This window comes from Maniola jurtina, chromosome 10 (genome assembly GCF_905333055.1).
Source record: "Maniola jurtina chromosome 10, ilManJurt1.1, whole genome shotgun sequence".
In the NCBI taxonomy this organism is placed as follows: Eukaryota; Metazoa; Arthropoda; class Insecta; order Lepidoptera; family Nymphalidae; genus Maniola; species Maniola jurtina.
In genome coordinates this window covers 12096998-12117971 of record NC_060038.1, presented here as the reverse complement: position 1 = coordinate 12117971, position 20974 = coordinate 12096998, and the positions used below count along the sequence as shown (strand labels likewise).

At 36.6% G+C, this 20974-nt stretch overlaps 1 protein-coding gene across 9 annotated transcripts in view; it reads right to left on the bottom strand.

The window, feature by feature from the left end:
• Window positions 1–20974, bottom strand: part of LOC123868946 (protein tramtrack, beta isoform-like) — a 451090-nt gene that overhangs the window by 297844 nt on the left and 132272 nt on the right. Inside the window, exon 5 of one of the 9 annotated variants that reach the window (XM_045911654.1) lies at window positions 15838–16294. The exons of the other annotated variants lie outside the window; for them this stretch is intronic. Within the exon in view, the coding sequence (XP_045767610.1) occupies window positions 15852–16294 (443 nt within the window). The 3' untranslated portion in view covers window positions 15838–15851. Of the gene's footprint in view, window positions 1–15837; window positions 16295–20974 lie in introns of those variants that run through there. 9 annotated transcript variants of the gene reach the window in all.

The following is a 20974-nucleotide window of genomic DNA, read 5'->3' as shown; positions in this document are numbered from 1 at the left end:
CATGGAGTTGGTTTCGGATAAAAAGAGCTCTCTCAGATATGCAGGTTTGTTCAAGATTTTTCCCTTTGCCGTTAAAGCCAATAAATAATTTAAGTGATCCATAATGTTCTCAGCCAATTTGCGCTTGGCCAGTGCGGTGAATATTGCCTAAACTTGTTTTCATTTTGAGGAGACTCAGTAGGTCAGCGATGAATTGAAATGATCATGATCATGTGCTCTGGATGTGCATAGAATATGCCTGGTTGGAAATGTTTACTGTATTTTTAATTTCTACAGCTTGGGAAGCAAAAGTCTACTGAGGAACCTGGAGTTTAATAGCGCAGCCTGATTACAACATGCCGTTGCGCCTCTCTTCAACCAGCACATAAATATATACTTTGCATTTCTATTTATATTTCATATGAGTCTTTTATCTGATAATGATTAACCATGAATTAACTGTTTTCGGAGTTCCCCGCGCTACTCTATCCTACGTTTATTGCGTAAAGTTCGTGGGCAGGGTCCGTAGATCCTTTAAACCAATAATATTGATTTATTCATGTGATTACATCATGATTATGCTGCAGAAACATTTTGACGACTGTGCCTCCGATGGTTTTTATGTTGGCTTTACACTTGGTGCGTCTCCTGACAGAGCACTGCCAACGGGTCCACACGCCGCACGTCCTCTCCTTAGAGAAGCGATGTCCACCAGAAACCAGCATTTTTGTGCCGCGATGCGTTACGATGCACCCCACTGTAAAGGAAACCCATAATCAGTGTCTGGTTTCATTTAAAAGAAAATCAATCAAAGGTCTTGAACGGCCACGTCTCCTTAAGACCAATAAAATTACATTATAGATTTGTGCACTACAAATACCTTATTTGTATGATGGATTGTACTCGTATATCCCCACATAATAGCTTGTAGACCTGGCAAAACGATGGCCCGGGTCCACCGGGCCGTCGTTTTTACCCGACTTCCAAAAAAGAGGTGGTTATATTAAAAATTATATAATATATTCAATAAAAGTTCACGTTTTAAAAAAATATTTTATTTAAAAAACTAACTACATCTCTGAATATAATAAAAAACTAAATCTCTGAATCATCTAAAATCTAAATCATACAAATGATGACATCATATCACACCCTGGATTAGCACATAGGCTACTTTTTATCCCAAAAAATCAAAGAGTTCCCACGGGAATTTTAAAAAAACCTACATCCACGCGAACGAAGTCGCGGGCATCAGCTAGTTAATCATAATAATAGTTCATTCACATTCACACTAATATTATAAAGGAGAAAGTTTGTATGTGTGTGTGTGTGTGTGTTTATGTTTGTTACTCCTTCACGCAAAAACTACTGGACGGATTGGGCTGAAATTTAGAATGGAGATAGATTATACCCTGGATTAGCACATAGGCTACTTTTTATCCCAAAATATCAAAGAGTTCCCACGGGAATTTCAAAAACCTACATCCACGCGAACGAAGTCGCGGGCATCAGCTAGTTAATCATAATAATAGTTCATTCACATTCACAAAATGATAATTCGTGATATTGTTTCACTAAGCTCGAGGGAAATGTTCGTGATTATGATCCAGTAGAGAACTATACATGATTGTGATTCAGAACTAGATCAACAACAGCTCCCTCAAGTGTCTTAACAAACGCTCTACATTTAGTGCGCGACTTAACTGAGCATTTCCACCTAATAAGGAGACCTGAAGTTTATTCTTTCGAAAAGCGATGCTTGCCGGCGACCAACATTTGAGTGCCACGCTGTGTTATAATTGAACTAACTGCGAAGAAACATTTTAAAAATCATAAATTTGAAAATGATGCCATTTTTTAAGCCAGATTAAAGAAACTAGGTCGTAAATAATGGATATTAGGTACTAAGCTAACAAATTTAAACCACTATTAGCATGTTAAATAATAACCTTTTCGTTAATTCATGCAGCTTATCATGTCAATCCATGATCATGCTTCACTTAAGAACTAATGGTGATTATGATCCAATACTAGTAATACTGTGATAATAGAATCATGAAGCTATCTCGTAAATAAGTATTCATCAATTAATTAAAAAGGTGATATTAAATAAATACGATCGAACTATATAAATAAACTTTCTGTAATTCATACAATTAATGAAATTATTCATAGTCGTTAATATACCATCCCCAGGGGATCGTGATTCTGATACACCAGAGTAGGCACTAATCGTGATTATGATCCAGTACTAGTTGAACGACTTCTCCTTCGATAGTCTTTATAAATGCTTTACACTTAGTGCGTGTTCTAACGGAGCACTGCCATCTTGTCATAGGACCAATCGTCTTCCCGTTAGAGAAACGATGTTTGCCTGCCATCAACATTTGCGTACCACGCCTGGTTAAAACCGCACAAACTGTAAAAAATACAAGTAGATGACAGGACCAGTATCACGAAACATACACATCACAAACTTCAGTACAAATAAATTCTTCTTTATTTCTTTTATCTCTTGAATGCGGAAGCCAAGATCCACTTCCCGATCAATAAAATTATAAATCGATTCTTAAAATCTTAAATTTTATTAATAACTAATGAGAACAATAAAAAAATAAAATATATTTTCCTATAGTCAAATAAAAATAATTTTTGTTTATCTCTTTAACACCTACCCTGTGCATTTGCGTATAGTTCATCCAATTGAGTTGAAACTTTGTACAATCGTAACAATAACTTGTTACGATTAATACTGACCCTTGCGTGAAGGATTTTGACATGGTACTATCAACGTATAAGGGTGCATTTACATAAGGTCGGTTGGCCGAATTCGCCGACCAATGTTTAACGTGCATTGAACCTTTAATATCGGTTGATAAATTCGGCTACCGACTTAACGTGCATTGAACTGTTAAACATCGGTTGACGACTTGGCCGACTCAATGTAAATGCATCCTAATAGGTGCAAGACATAAACTAAAAGAGACATTGCAATGCATGCCAAGCATTAGCTATTTTAACAATTTAAAATTAAAATAAAAACATCAGTAACGCTGGGTTTTTTTTCATAAAATTCAGAATAGCGCTAGTAATAAATAAAATATATATTCATATTCCATAGACTATTCATGATCGTTACCCACAAGTGGAATGTTACTTGATTGTGATCTATCAGAAAACCGTTCGTGATATCGATCCAGTAGAGGACTAGTGATTATGATCCAGAGCACCAAAGAACCATTCGTGATTGCGATCCAGTAGAGGCCTAGTGATTATGATCCAGTGCAGAGTTGACGACTACGCCTTCAATAGTCTTGATAAACGCTTTACATCTCGTACGGCTCCTAACAGAGCATTGCCATCTTGTCATTGCGCCAAACGTGTTTTCTCTAGAGAAACGATAGTTACCCGCGATCAACATTTGCGTACCACGACGCGTTAAAACTGAACGAACTGCAAAATAATAATAATACAAGTAAGAAATACATGGAAGAGATACGATGAAATTGTTAAGAAAATTACTATTAGCAGGGCTCTCTCCGTCACTCGTTTCATACAATCGTAGTTCCGATTTCATTTGAATATTAAGCAACCAAAGTCCATGAAATTTTGCAGACATATTCTAGAAACTACTATCTGTGTCTGTGGTGTTTTAGATTTTTCTAAAAATATGTAGTTTTAAAATTACAGGGGCTCAAAGATTTGTATGAAAATTTTTAAGACCGCGTAACTTTGAAACCGAATATTTTAACAGAAATCTGGAAAACCACAGACATAGATCTAGAGTTTCTAGAATATGTCTGCAATATTTCATGGACTTTGGTTGCTTAGTATTCAAATGAAATTGGAACTACGATTGTATGAAACGAGTGACGGAGAGAGCCCTCTTAATTAAGGCATTCCGAACCAGTGGTAGATGAATTTGACGACTCAAAAGTAGGTAGGCAGGTAGGTTTAGCTTTCCCGTACGATGCCGTCTAGAAACCTAAGGAGTATGGGTTTAATAAAATTGCCATACCTCTTCCAGGTTAGCCCGCTTCCATTTACGCTGCATCACCACTAACCACCAGGTGAGATTGCAATCAAGGGCTACCTTTTATCTGAATTCAAAAAAGTTACTTGTAAAACTTTAATTGAATCACACTAATATTGTAAAGGCTAAAGTTTGCGTGTATGTATATTTGTGTGTACTATGTGTGTATATTTGTTACTCTTTCACGCAAAAACTACTCAACAGATTTGGATTTGGCTGTTTGAAATGGACATAGATAATATCCTGGATTAGCACATAACCTACTTTTTATCCCGGAAAATCAAAGAGTTCCTACGGAATTTTGAAAAACCTAAATCCACGCGAACGAATTACGGGCATCAGCTAGTAAAAAATATTTCTATTTCTACTAATAAGTAATTGTTTCAGCTTTAAGTGAAATAAACATCGGGCAAATAATCGTTCAGAAAAACTACCTAATACTTGGTGGCTCTTGGTTACATAGTCGAGGAGCCATAATATGCCGTACGAAACGTATATTTTATTTACGTTTAAGTTTTTTATTATTGAAAAGTAAAAATAATAATAAAGTAAAACATACTGTAGGTACATAAAACTTCCTGTGTTACATATTTTAATAAAAACATCACTAAATAGCATAGCTAGCAAATAAACTTTGGTGAAAACCACTTCTATTACTACAGTAGTTACTACTGGTGGTAAATGATAAAGAAAATCTCATATTCATTCAATTGATTAAATCAAATTAATAAACTGGTCGTTGATATTAATGACTAGGAAGTCAAGTTTTAAAATCAAAATCTGTTAAAATTTACGGATACGGTTTTATTAATATAATATATCAAAATTATCTTTTCATTCATATGTAAACCTGAATAAACAAATTTGAATGTTCACAATCATTATAACAATAAAAGAATTAAAGTACAAAAATAACATTACAAATCTATAATTATTAGCATAAATTAATTATTTATTACAATTAAATTATTTTTAAATAAAACGAAAACTTGTTGTTATTTGTTTTAGTGGCTTTTTGTTGTGCCACAGAGCACAATTTAAAAAAAAAAACTTATCCATTCCATCAAATGGATTTTCTTAGTGGATCAATCATTAATTTTGAAGACGTTAACAATTAAAAATCGTGCCATATTATTATAAAATATTTTTATTTCTACGATACTATATTAGAGTTATTATGGATCAAAGTACTTACATAAAAGTATAAAACAATAAAAGGGACGTTAAAGTTACCTGAGGAATTTAAATAAATAATTTTAGTATTATATACCTTTTCTCCTAAATGTCTAGTTATAATTTCTGTATTATCGTCCAAAATTGCTAAGCACATACTAATTAAATACATTATTATTACGCTTCATTTATTTTATTTATTAATTTGCTTTTTATACTATACCACTCCAGGGTTCCTCTAATTCTCTATAATAGCTTATAACATACAAGTATTTCAATCATTTAATGACAATGGTCCAAAAACACTGCAACAATTGCGCCTTCTATAGTTTTAACAAAGGCCTTGCATTTGGTACGAGATTTCAAAGAGCACTGCCACCTTATTCTTCCTCCGGTCTCCTTTTCTTTATAAAATCTATGTCCACCCACAAGTAACATATAGGTTCCGCGATTTGTCTTTATTATGTTTACTGAAAATCATAAACCTTTTAGTTTTGGACAAGATGATTTCTAGTCTACTAAAAGACTTAAATGTAAGTATCGGGTACGTATAGTCTAAGGCCGTAAGTCGTTTAGTACCTGATCATATTCGCGTGGCACGGTTATGCACATGCGTTAGGTGTGTGTGGCGTGATTATAGACAAAGGTCATAAGTGCGACAGGTTTTTGATGCAATAGTTTCGCCGAATTGCGACTCGAATTCGGAGGCCGACTGTACCACGATAAATACAACAATTGTTAATTTGTCGATATTTCGACCGATTTGAATTATCAACAATTCAACAATTATTGCATTTATTACGCTACGTCCTGATATTTACATAATATTATTATATCGTTAAATCATGAAATATGTCTTAAATGAATTTTAACTGCAGAATTGTCAACCAATTTGGTAGAGCTGATTTTATATCTAAATCTAGTCTCTACCAAAGACAGTGAGTGACCAACGTTAGTCAAAAACTTTATTTATTTCCAAATAATTTTAATAAATTAGTTGATATTTTAGGAAAGATAACTTTTTATACTATTATGATAAAATGATAAAAGTTAAGGATGATTAAATAAAACAAGCCCATAAAAACTGATAATACACGAATATAATGATCTATGTACGCAAAAAATGGAACTAAGAAATTAAAATAAACATTACTCATGATACAATAATATGAATAAAAGCGTTTACTATTTTATCCACCACCAAAACCTTAAGTAATATTTAAGTTAGTTAGCTCATAACTTATACTAATGAATATGATTAACTTCAATTGGAACTACAGATAAACTAATGTAAATAACAATTAATATTACCCCACCCTCAGTTTAAAGTAACAAAATGAAAAAACCATCCTACAATTCGAGTTCATTATTATTACTTTTTTAACTTAAATTATGCAAAAATTTTTTTCTTAAGCCTCGATTGTTTTTAACTTTAATTGAAGACCGTAATCTTTTAAGTAGGAAAAGCACCGTTTTATCAAACGTACGAGTAAGATAAGTTCTGTATTTTCAGCTCTTACCTTAGAGAAATGTTCTTTTGAGTATTGCTATAAAATCTTACCTCTTATCATGATATTATATCTTTTGACATTCGTTTTTAGTATAACTTAATAGTTTTACTTACACTAATCAATACAACTTTAAGTAACTTTCGTAAATCGTGTCGTATTTACTGACAGCTTCTTACTCTTTTTACTTAAAAGCTGTCTTGAGTAACGCAAGTTATAGTATATGTGTTTTAGGTCCATTAATTATTATTTCTTTTAGCTTTTCAAAATCTATTAGCGCTTGTATGAGCTAACGGATCATGGAACCCCCAAACTCGAACGATAGCGTTGTCCATAGTATGCAAAGAAGCTCTGCATCCAGCTTTTGCTTTGACACAAACCCATCTCGTTCTGCTGCCATACTTGTTAACCCTATTGAAGCGATACTGGCCAATCATTATAACTGGGTTCCCTCGTTGTGATTGCGCGAACACCGGATTTAAATCTAAAATACATTCAACAGATTAGTACGGTGCTTAGAATTAACTTCTTGCTCTTGATTGTGTCTTTGTATCTGTGTGCGTGTGCGTGTGTGCGCGCTTGGGATTGTTCGCTCCGACACACACACTGACCACAAGCAAGCTTCACACGCGTCAATCAATTACAACAATCAAAGTTTTAGTATACCTACATGTAAATGGCGGGATATGAAGTCAGCATTATTTTGATAGTATGAAGAAATGAGAATGATGAAAATCAGTTGAAATACTTTTATTAAAATAAGGAACTTTTTTTACATTTATTTATTAATCAGAAAACATTATATGTAAATTCATAGCCAACGTCTTAATGCGCTATGAAATTGTTCAATATCAAAATGTAATTAAGCAAATTAAAGAACACAAAACCAAGATTCGTGAACATAACACAATAAACAATAAGTATAAAAAATACTTTCTAGCATAGTAAAAAATGTACGAAATTTTATGCGAATTAATAAGATAATTCAAAAATTGAAAATTGCTTATTATAGCATATATTGCTATAGCCAAACGATTGGTATAAAGATGTATAAAACAAACATGTATAATACCTAATTAACAGGGCTCTCTCCGTCACTCGTTTCCACTCGTTTCATACAATCGTAGTTCCAATTTCATTTGAATGTTAAGCAACCAAAGTCCATGAAATTTTGCAGACATATTCTAGAAACTAATATCTGTGTCTGTGGTGTTTTAGATTTTTCTAAAAATATGTAGTTTTAAAATTACAGGGGCTCAAAGATTTGTATGAAAATTTTAAGACCGCGTAACTTTGAAACCGAATATTTTAACAGAAATCTGGAAAACCACAGACATAGATATTAGTTTCTAGAATATATGTGCAAAATTTCATGGACTTTGGTTGCTTAGTATTCAAATGAAATTGGAACTACGATTGTATGAAACGAGTGGAAACGAGTGACGGAGAGAGCCCTCTTAACTTTAAATGGCAAGAAATATGGCCTTTCCACTCAAACGCATTAACCCTAAGAAATCAAGGAATGTAACTAAGAGATTTAAATCATTAGAAAAGTAACTCATAAATACGCAAGTCTTAACTTATGTCCAATATCATCAATCATTACCCATAATATTGTAAATGCGAAAGTGTGTTTGTTTGTTAGTTTGTTGGTTTGTTCTTCAGTCACGTAATACTGGAGGAACGGATTGACGTGATTTTTTGCATGGGTAGGTAACTATAGAAAAAGACCTGGAGAGTGAGACTACTTTTATCCCGGAAAATCCAAATCAAAGAAGTCCCACGGGATTTTTAAAAACTAAAATTCACGCGAACTAATTCATGTATATTAGCTAGTAAAATATATTTCAGTGCAAATCAATGTGCATTAGCTCAAGCATAATTTAGGTTTAAAGTTTTTAGATCAAATACCTAGTTTATTATTCTGTTAACCACCTTAAAACAGGCACCCTAGGGTGTATACGCAAACGTGCGTCCGTCTATCCAACCCGCTACGCGGATAGAAAAAAATATAGGTACAAATTCCGTTGACAGGGTGAATAGACGCGTTTCCGTATATACACACTAAGGTGACTGTTTCAGGGTGTGTAACCGGAATAAGATATTCACATATAATTAATGAATTGTCACTATTATTAGATAACTTACAGCACTTTGTCAACATTATAGTTATTGGAGATATGAACATAGACCTGAAATTGTCATCCGTAATGAGAGATAAGTATTTAAACCTACTGGCGGAACAGGGTCTGAAGTGTGGTATTAGTGATTATACACGTATTGAAAAAAGATTAAGTTTAACTACAAAATCGTGCATTGATCACATTTTTGTGCGCTCCCACACGGCGGACCCTTGCACGGCTGCGGTCGATACGGTACTGGCGGATCATCGCCTGACCATAATAGCACTATGCAATATTTACGAATCAAGATCACTTAACTTTACTGTAAGCAAGCAAATACCTATTTATGACCCTGTGATATTAGGCGAGGAATTATGTGCGGATTGGTCTCATATTGACAATATGCAGTCCCCGCAGCAAATGTATACTTTCATTTCTGATACTTTTAATAATGCTTATTCAAAGGCAAAGAGAATTATTAATATAAATTCAAAACTACATTGCCAGGCGCCATGGATAAATAAAAATATCATTAATTTGAGTAATAAGCGAGATGAATTGTTTCATAGATGGAAGAAAGATCAAAATAACGTAGTGTTAAGATTAGAATACAATAGGAAAAGAAATAAGGTAAATAAAATAACTGAATACTATAGAAATTTATACTATAAAAAGAAAATAATTAAAAATTTTAATAATTCAAGAAAATTGTGGCAATTACTAAATGATATCGCAGGAAGGATAGTAAGATCAATTGATGAGGTTGTGTTAAATGCTTTTAAATCGCTCAGTCGTGTACCACAGCAAATTGCAGACAACTTTGCGACCAACTTTGACACTACCGTGAAAAATATATTGCCGAATTGCAACCAGAACTTATTAAATCTTGGTCAAAACAACACGATACAATCTAATTGTAGCATGTATTTTAGGAAGGCAACGCCGGATAGTGTCTATAAATTAATAAATAGGTTTCGTATTGATAAAGCCCCAGGATTTGATTGTGTTAGAATGAGAGATATCAAGGGCATTGCTAATATAATTTCAGAACCTTTAGCTAAGTTTATAAATGCCTGTATTAAAACTGAGTCGTATCCTGATGAACTTAAAGTAGGTTGTGTAAGACCAGTACACAAGAAAGGTAAATATGATGACATAAATAACTATAGGCCAATCACTTTAACATCTTCCATAGATAAAATAGTAGAAAAATATATCTGTAATCAAATACATGTGTTCTATCAAAAAAATGATATTTTAAGCTCTAGCCAATTTGGTTTTAGGCCCGGTAAGAATACGACAATGTTATTGTCAGACTTTACAGATCAAGTTAATTCATGGATGAACCAAAAACTACATGTTCTGGCTTTATTTATTGATTTTTCTCGTGCATTTGACACATTAGATCACAACAAGCTTATTACAAGATTAGAAAACTCAGGTATACGGGGATCTCTTTTAAATTGGTGTAAAAACTATCTGAGTAATAGAAGCTACCGCGTTAGGATCTGTGACAGCTATAGCGCACCAATCACAGTAACTGAGGGCACAGCTCAAGGTTCCGTGCTTGGACCATTGCATTTTATAGCTTATGTGAATGATATGAATAAGATATTTAGCCACTGTACTACGTACCAATATGCTGATGATACATGCATGCTTGTAGCAGCTAAAGATGTCAATGATGCCTTGCTTATGCTACAGGAAGACTTTGATAATTTAAATAAATGGTGTCATGACAGTGGTTTAATATTAAACTCTCAAAAGACAAAATTAGTCCACATACATTCACCAAATTTAAAAGCTAACAGCATGTTAAAACATAAACTTATTGCGCATAATCATAACTGTTTGCACCAACCACATAGCAACTGTAATTGTCCCACTATTGAAATAGTTAACTCGCATAAATACTTAGGGTTAATAATTGACCATAAGTTCAACTGGCATGAGCACATAAAGCATGTATGTGATAAGCTCAGAGCATTCTTGGCAAACTTATTTATAATTAGAAAGAGGTTAAATTTTAAAGTCAAATTGATGCTGTACAATGCTCTTGCCGACTCCATAATTGCTTATGGGTTGAGTAGCTATGGTCGAACCGACAAGTCGCACTTACAACATGTTTATCAGTTGCAACTAAGGATTTTAAAAACCATTGTTCCTCTTAATATTAAACTACTTGCAAAAAATAATGAAAATCTTATATTTAAGTATTGTAAAGTGATTAATATTTATGACAAAGTACAATTTACGCTTCTGAAAGAACAATTTTTTAATTTAGCCATACAAAAGGAAGTTATTAACAAAATTCAGACACGCAAAGTAACTCAAAAAAAACTAGTTACCATCTTTGCAAAAAATAAATATGGTGAGCGCACCAGCGCGTACATGATCCCTCGCCTAATAAATAGTTTAGATAATACTTTTAGGTCAGGACTTACCGAATTTAACCTTAAACACAAGTTAAAATCATACTTTCAAAACAAATATTAACAATTCCCATTTTTGAAAAATTAAAAATAACAAATTATTATCTTGTAATGTTCCCTAGTGCTTCTATAAATAATGTATATATTATTTATGGAAGTACTATACCCAAAATCGATTAATGGACGGAATGATAAGCAACATACTAAACCTTAGTGGTTTTTTTGTTGTGTTAAAAGCATTTGTAATACGTTCAATATTTGATAGTTAATAAAAAAAAAAAAAAAAAAAAAAAATACTGCTTAAAATATCTATCAAAATATCTTAAAACAAAGACTCATCGACGCCCAGTCCAAACTCTTGGACTGGGTGTTGTTTTAGAATGAAGACAAGAAATACGGCCGGATTTTTGGCATTTACGCAAGTCACTTATAAGACAGCGAAAATAAGACTTTAAAAGGTCAGTAATAAGTAATTGGCACTTATACTATAGGATTGAAAAACATAAGTCTCTAACTACGGTTTAATGCTTTAATGGTTATGTGACCCCAGGGTCTTGACGATGACATTGTCCACAGTAGTAATGGAAGCCGTGCAGCCAGACTTCTTCTTGATGCAAGTCCAACGAACCTTGGCCCCCCAGCAAGCGTGCTTGTTGAACCTCCACTCTCCAATCTGCACGACTAAATTCCCTCTTTGCGATAAGCTGAACTTCGGCTCTGAAAAAACATCAATGTGTATCATCTGCTCAAATACGTGCAGAGAGAGAGGCTTGTGCAGAAATGTAACATTAATAAATATGACGTAAGTAGGTGGTTTTACGAGCCTTCTTAGTGTGAGATCTATAAACGCCCTCTGACTTTGATTAGACTTAAGACAGAGTTAAAACGAGACAGAGGTAAATCTCTCACATAAATCTATCTCGTTTTAACTCAATCTTAAGTCTGAGCAAAGTCAAAGTGCGCTCTATAGATTTCAGCCTATTAATATCTCTTCTGTTGCACTGCATTGTGTAATTTAGAAGTTAATTATAATTTAGTTGATTTAATGATTGTAATTTAGGCTACCTTGGGGGCGGCTCGTCTGTATCGAACAAAAATCCCATAAAAATTAAGATGATAAAAATGAGATCTAATACCAACTCTACGAACTATCACGCACCGACGACGGAGGAGTGAATTCATTTTGCACAAATTCACTATTTATAATAACTGGATACCGGCCAGAATTTAAAGGTAATGATTGTACCTAAATCCATTGCGAGCAATTTTTGGCTTAAACTCCAAACCAGAGGTAAATTCTTTTGATGATTCAAAAGTTTTTCTAAAAGTTTATTTAAATATAATTCTATTCAATTTCTATAGAAATGAGTACCTTTTTATAAACATGTTTTATAGAGTGGCTAGAAGAATGACTAAAAATAATAAAATGTTTTTTTTTAATCCGATTAATTTATTTTAATATCGAAGAACTTTACATTTTTTTCTCTATTTGCTCTATAATTATTACTATTACAAGTTTTCAAACTAACCTAATTTTAGGTGATCATAGAATTACAACATAATTATAGCTTCTTCCTTTCTCTTATATTAACAAAACTTACTATCAACGTAATCAAAAAAACTTACTTCTATTTAAAACAATTGCAATGTTCCGAAACAGGCAAAATACGTAAATTTTTACTATTACTTATATCCCTTTGCTTAGAATTATGAAAATAAAATCTTTGTTACACTGTCTGAATGAATCTTTAAACATATTTCAACACACTATCATTAACTTACTTAATTAATTTTAAATTGATATTGAAATTGATAATATAATTGTTATACTTAGTGTTATAGTTTGTATGGTGTGGATTAAAATAAATAGGTATAGTTCCGTGGCGTCACCCGGTTTAGGGTGCTGGCTGAAAATCAGCGCTGTATGCTTTTGTGTCTCAAGGCATCACACTAATATTATAAAGGAGAAAGTTTGTATGTGTGTGTGTATGTGTATATTTGTTACTCCTTCACGCAAAAACTACTGGACGGATTGGGCTGAAATTTAGAATGGCAATAGATTATACCCTGGATTAGCACATAGGCTACTTTTTATCCCGGAAAATCAAAGAGTTCCCACGGGAATTTCAAAAAACCTACATCCACGCGATCGAAGTCGCGGGTATCAGCTAGTACAGCATAATGCTGTGCTGGAACCTTCTTTCGGGTTGTGCTACGCATAACACAGTAAAGTTTATTCCCTCGCTTCTTCTGCTTGAAGCTTGTTGGCTTAAGACTCAAGTAGAGAAAGCGTCGGGATAACCAAATCTTAGGCTAAGACTGCTAACTTTGCTAACACTTAGGACACTGTTAAAACGAGACAACGTTATACGGCTGGCATAAATCTGTCTCGTTTTAACCGAAACTTAAGTCTAAGCAAAGTCAAAGTGCGCTCTATAGATTTCAACCTTAGTTGATGTAATGTGTGCCACAATTTAAGAAATAAACGTTTTTCTTTCTTTCTTCATTCTTTCTTACGAAGATACAGTACATAATATAAAATATGTATGTTTAATATGTATGTAAAAACTCATGTGTTTAGGTACGTCATTGATATGGACCCAGGACGGGTTCGAAACTAGTCGGGCTTACGCCGACAAACACGCGAGTTTCATTATCACTACCCATATTATTTGTAAATGCGAAAGTGTGTTTGTTTGTTGGTTTGTCCTTCAATCGCGTCGCAACTTTTTGAGTATATAGTTAAGCAGAGTGTATATGCTACTTTTTATCCCGGAAAATCAAAGAGTTCCTACGGGATTTTGAAAAATGTAAGTCCACGCGGACGAAGTCGCGGGCATCAGCTAGTTAATAATAAATATCACCCATGATACGCTAAGATACTGCAAGTCTAAAAGATAGACCAATCAGATTATTGAGAGATGACCTAATTGCCACAAAATAAAACGTAACTATAATCATGTCATATTACAATAACCTAATTAGTGTACCCAAGTGAATTATATTATTTTTAAAACTCACTATCGAGTCCTAATATATTTTTTTGACGTGACAACGTCTTATAATTCGATAGAGCCGGCTGCACGCATGAAATGCGGCGTTACCTCGCTCTGAGGCGTTCCATGTAAGGCTTGAAGTGCAAGCGAGAGCGCGGAACGAGCGACAAAGAAGCACAATCGGCCTTTGTTGTCACGTTCAACTATCGTCAGTAAACCGACTTTACAGACAACCAATTTTTTTTTTTCTAAAATGGACGTTTATGTCCAAGCCTAAGTCTAAAAGTCTTATTAATAGCGACTACTCAAGTAAAAGGAATATATAGCTAATTATAAAAATATAATAAAACGGCTCACTTCCCGTATTTGTCGGCGTATGCCCGACTAGTTTCGGACTCATCCGGAGTCCAGGGCCTGTTCAAACTCCGACAAAAAGATGAGTTGAACCGTTTATATAAATATATTTTTATAATGTATATCATCACAACACTTTAAACGCTTTTTTAAAGGAATATCATGATTTTTAAAATATATTACATAATTTATAGTTTAAGAGTCACTCTAAGTCGCTCCTCGGCGCTTTTTATACAAACGTAGTTTGGCTCTTATTTAAATATTAATCAAACTCGATGCAATTTTATAGACGCGTTCTAGAAATTAATATCTATTTCTGTAAATTGCCAGATTTGCATAAAATTACTAGTTTTAAAGTTTACGGCTTTAGAGATTTGCATATGTAAGTTTTTAAACCTAATTAACGAATTATTGGAATGTCCTCCCAAAACTTACGCGAAGAACACAGGTTCAATGCGTGATTGTGATTACTATCACAACATCTAATTATCCAGTTCATGATCTAAACACCGAAAATATGCAATATCGCGAGACTCCGCCCAAAACCTTCAAAACACCCGTATTTATGCAAGTTCACTCTAGTTGGCCTCCTAGCAACAGATCGTATGACATCGAATGAGGCAAATATCGATTTTATCAAACTATCTGCATTAGATAAATTAATAATTTTATATTATTTTTGACAACTCAAATCAATTTTTTTAAATAATCTTACAGTATTCAAATGAGAGCCAACGTTTTGTTTGGGGCGCACTACCAATGACCTAAATTATTATGATTAATGGTTATGCCATCCGTTTAACTTCACGAGACGATTTTCGACGGTCACAGCAACACAGCGACAACCATGACTCTTCCTTGCAGTGCATTCCCACCAAGTCTTCAATCTCCGATTCAGCTTCTTAACGAACCGGTAATTACCCCAAGTGATCGTAGGGTTGCCGAACCGAGTCACATCGAACTTTATTTTCTCACTTTCTTTTATACCCGCTGAAATTAAAACAATGTTTGTAAATCATTCATTTAATTAAAATTAAAATATATATAGGTATCTTATAGATTAAATTTAGTTAAAATTCTATAAAAATAAATATCTCATAATCTAACTGATAACTAATAAAGTTATATCATAACAATCTTAACTTCAAATAGAAAGAGATAAAATAAACAAACACAGTAATATTAATATTATTCTTTTATTTGCACTATTAAAATATAAACATGTTTTTTGTATTTATTTGTACTCATTTGACTTAATTTGTTTCTTTTTTGCTTTTTACTAATAATGATTTCAAAACTGTATGATATTTTTTCACAAAGACACTCAGCCAAGCTGTACCAGCCAGGCGCTGTTTTCTATCAAATTGGTGTTTAATATTATTTTCTTCACAATAAAGAAATGCTTCCTTGCGTATAAGCATATTAGTGATATCTGTTCCATTTTTTGCTTTTTCTGTAATCCTATTAACTAATTCTTGTTGTTGATCCTCATTCAGTACACTTTTTCGTCCAAATTGTTTGGCTGTACTTCCCGACTTCAAATGATTGAGTAAAGTCCGTCTAGGTATATCAAACCAATGAGCCGCTTTTTTCGTTGTCAGGTAGCCTTTTTCGACCTGTTCCATGGCCGCAACTAGGCTTGCTCGTGACCACGGGGCATACACTCTACGCCCCCTAGGCCTTAACCGTCCGCGTTCTGTAAAAAAAGTATAGTTATGTGGCGGTTGCTCACACCGAGACCGCTGCCGCGCGTGAGGTGGGACCACACCTCGCGCCATCCCTTCTTGCCCCGCTCCTCCGCACCGGACCGCGGCGCGGCGCGCGCGCATCGTGTCTCGACTCTCGAGTAGTAGTCTCTCGCCGTACCTACCTACCTACACGCGCTTGTTCCGCGTGCGCTTGCGTTTGCCTATTGTGACCGTTACTCATTGTAAATATAAATAATAATAAAAATAAATAGTGTGTCGAATTGTGTGTGTATATATTCCCACAGTGGTATCCCCGACGTTTGGCGTATTAGCAATCGCAGATAGGTACTCGGAACATTCTTCATAATTTTGTGAGCGTCGCACCACAAGCCGGTGGTCCAACTATAGGCGGAAGCGATTTTAAAATTTTTTTTTTTCCCTTTTTTTAAAATATGGCGCAGAACGGAAGTCGAGCAAGCGATGTAGATACTAAAAGTGACGATCCAGAGGTCCCCGGGGAGGTATCAAAAATAGGCACGCCATTGCGTTGCCCACCTTTTTGCCCCGAAGAGGCAGCCTTATGGTTTGCGCAACTAGAAGGACATTTCATTCTATCTAAAATAAATAGCGATACTACAAAATTTTACTTCGTTACGACGCAATTAGAGACGAAATACGCCCTACAAGTCAAAGACATCATAACGAATCCGCCTGCTGTAAATAAATATGACAAATTGAAGACAGAGTTAATTCATCGCCTTTCTGCATCTCAGGAAAAGCGCATTCAACAATTACTGAGCCACGAGGAGTTAGGCGACCGCAAACCTTCACAATTTCTTAGACATTTGCAGAATCTGGCTGGACCTTCGGGGGCTTCTGACTTCATCAAGAGTATCTGGACAAATCGCTTACCCCAAAACATACAAACCGTAATCGCGTCTCAAATTGCAGAACTTGAGGTAGAAAAACTGGCAGAAATCGCAGACCGCGTACACGAAATAGTTCCCGCAGCACCTCAAGTCGCAACTGCTTCGGCATCCAGCAGCAGTAACGCTGACATGGCGAAAGAGGTGAGTGAACTAGCCAAACAGGTAGCACTACTGGTGACCAAATTGGATAGAGGAAGAACACGTTCTCGTTCTCGCACAAACCAACGAAGGTATGATCGCTCGAGCTCCTCTAGGTCTAAACAACCACCTCCAGACCACCCGCACTGCTTTTACCACTATACTTTTGGAGCCAAAGCGCGGAAATGCAAGCAACCGTGCACTTTTAATTCGGGAAACGTACAGGGCGGTCGCAAGTAGCGGCAAACGACTGTCCTTCTCCAACAGGCCGCTTATTTGTCACCGATCGTACTTCAAAGATACAGTTTCTTGTGGACACGGGTTCTGACTTAAGCGTTTTTCCTCGATCCGCCGTTAAGACGCCGTGTAAGAAATCTAAATACGACCTGGTAGCAGCTAACAATACAGTCATCCACACGTACGGTCCGAGACAACTACACCTGAACCTTGGACTCCGAAGAAACTACACCTGGAACTTTACCGTAGCAGATGTTTCACGACCTATTATTGGAGTTGACTTCTTGAGCTTCTACAATTTACTTGTAGACTGTCGAAACCAACGCCTTATTGACAACGTGACATCACTCTCAGTTCCAGCTACAAATATCCGATCTGTGGAAGATATTGCATCTGTAAAAGCGGTAGTCGGAGAGACGCCATACCACCAAATACTACGGGAGTTTCCAGAAATCACGCGACCCCCAGGAATACACTCATCAGCTAAGCATAACACGCTTCACCATATCAGGACAACGCTAGGACCTCCAGTTTCATGCAAGCCTCGACGACTCGACCCGACACGAATGCAAATAGCTAAAAAAGAATTTGAAGACATGCTTACAAGCGGCGTAGCTCGGCGTTCAGAGAGTTCTTGGTCTTCTGCTTTACACCTGGTGAAGAAAAAAGATGACGGTTGGAGACCCTGCGGGGACTATAGAGCATTAAATTCCAGAACAATCCCCGACAGGTACCCCATCCGACATATACACGATTTTTCTTACCAGCTCTCAGGGTGTTCAATCTTTTCAACAATTGATTTAGTCAAAGCCTATAATCAAATAGCTGTAAATCCAGAAGATATTCCGAAAACAGCAATAACTACACCTTTTGGCCTTTACGAATTTCCGTATATGACGTTTGGCTTGAGAAACGCGGCCCAGACCTTCCAAAGGTTCATGGATGAAGTCTTACTTGGTCTTGATTTTTGTTACGGATACATTGACGACATCTTAGTTTTCTCCGCATCTCCTGAAGAGCACAAGACCCACTTACGCCAACTGTTTGAGCGCCTGCGACACTACGGCGTCGTTATAAACTCATCGAAGTCTAATATTGGCCAGTCTGAAGTAGTCTTCCTGGGATACCGTGTATCGTCTGAGGGTACTAAACCTCTGGAGTCTAAAGTCGAAGCAATAGTAAACTATCCAGTACCCAAGACGGTAAGAGAGCTGCGACGGTTTCTAGGAATGATTAATTTCTACCGACGCTTCGTTCCTAATGCTGCGCATCTACAAGCTCCCTTGAATGCCCTCCTAGCTGGCCCAAATACCAAAGGATCTCAGCCAGTGCAAATGACTCCAGAGCTACTAAAGGCATTTGAAGACTGCAAGTCGTCACTGTCAACAGCTACTCTTCTAGCTCATCCGGATGCATCAACAGAATTAGCAATAGTGACAGACGCATCGGATTCTGCTATAGGCGCGGTGCTGCAACAGAAAAAAAATGGCGTATGGCAACCTTTAGCTTTCTATTCGCACAAGCTTAGCAGCGCGCAAAGAAAATACAGTCCGTATGATCGAGAGATGTTGGCTGTCTACGAAGCCATTAAATATTTCAGGCATATGGTCGAAGCGAGAGTATTTGCCGTTTTCACTGATCATAAGCCACTTACCTTCGCCTTTAAACTGAACAGAGACAAGAACTCGCCAAGACAATTCCGATACCTCGATTTCATTGGACAATTCACAACGGATATAAGGTACTTACCTGGAAAGGAAAACGTAGTCGCAGACGCACTGTCCCGTATCGAAGGGATAACACCAGCTATCAACTTTGAAGAACTCGCACGATTTCAGGAAGAAGATCCTGAACTGCAAGACCTCCTTCTTCACGGCTCCACGTTGAAACTGAAAAAGATGGCTACACCTAACAATAACTTACCTGTTTACTGCGACACTTCTGTACAGACGCCTCGTCCATATGTAACACCTCAGCTAAGAAGACAAGTGTTCGATTCACTTCATAATCTTCATCATCCCGGAAGTTCAGCTACTATACGACTGGTCTCTCAACGTTTTGTTTGGCCAGGGATTCGTAAAGACTGTAGAGAGTGGGCTAGGCAATGCTTGCAATGCCAAACTAGCAAAATTTCTCGCCACACTATCTCCCCTCTTTCTTCCTACCTTACTCCTTCTTCCAGATTCTCTCACATCCATCTCGACATCGTAGGACCGTTACCCCTATCTTCTGATTTCAGATATTGCCTTACCGTCATCGATAGGTTCACGCGATGGCCTGAGGCGTATCCCTTAAAGGACATGACAGCAGAGACCTGCGCAGCTGCTCTAGTATCTGGGTGGATAGCTAGATTCGGCTGTCCTTCACGGGTGACTACAGACCGCGGCCGAAACTTCCAGAGCCATCTCTTCAAGGAACTCACCACCCTGATTGGCGCACGTCACTTCGTCACCACAGCCTACCATCCAGCTGCTAACGGCATCATAGAACGGCTACATCGTCAACTGAAGGCGGCTATCATGTGCCACACCTCTTCACAATGGACGGAAGCCCTTCCAGTAGTCCTCTTGGGTATGCGAAGCTCATGGAAAGAAGACATTCAAGCGACGCCTGCTGAACTCGTCTATGGAGAAGCTCTTCAACTACCCGGACAGTTCCTATCTCCGAAGCAAGATTTTACTACAAGCGACGTCACTCAATATGTCACCCGTCTTCGGTCTTATATGGCCCAACTCACTCCCAAACCTACTTCTTGGCATACAACTTCACCATTTTATATTCCCAAAGACCTAAATACTTGTTCACATGTTTTTCTCCGTCGAGACCATGTTCGAAGTTCACTAGAACCCCCTTACAGCGGACCTTTCAAAGTCTTGAAAAGGCAACCGAAATTCTTCTCCATTGATATTCACGGGAAACCATACAATGTATCCATCGATAGACTGAAACCGGCATACGTCGCGAGAGAAACAAAGGTTCCAGAGATAGACGCAACACCTACGTCATCAACTTCCACTGCTACTCCTAGCACCACTGAAGCGAAGAGGACAAGAAGTGGCCGGCTCGTCAAGTTCCCTGATTATTATCGACCGTAGCTGGTAGCTACAGTCTAGCCAGGGGGAAGATGTGGCGGTTGCTCACACCGAGACCGCTGCCGCGCGTGAGGTGGGACCACACCTCGCGCCATCCCTTCTTGCCCCGCTCCTCCGCACCGGACCGCGGCGCGGCGCGCGCGCATCGTGTCTCGACTCTCGAGTAGTAGTCTCTCGCCGTACCTACCTACCTACACGCGCTTGTTCCGCGTGCGCTTGCGTTTGCCTATTGTGACCGTTACTCATTGTAAATATAAATAATAATAAAAATAAATAGTGTGTCGAATTGTGT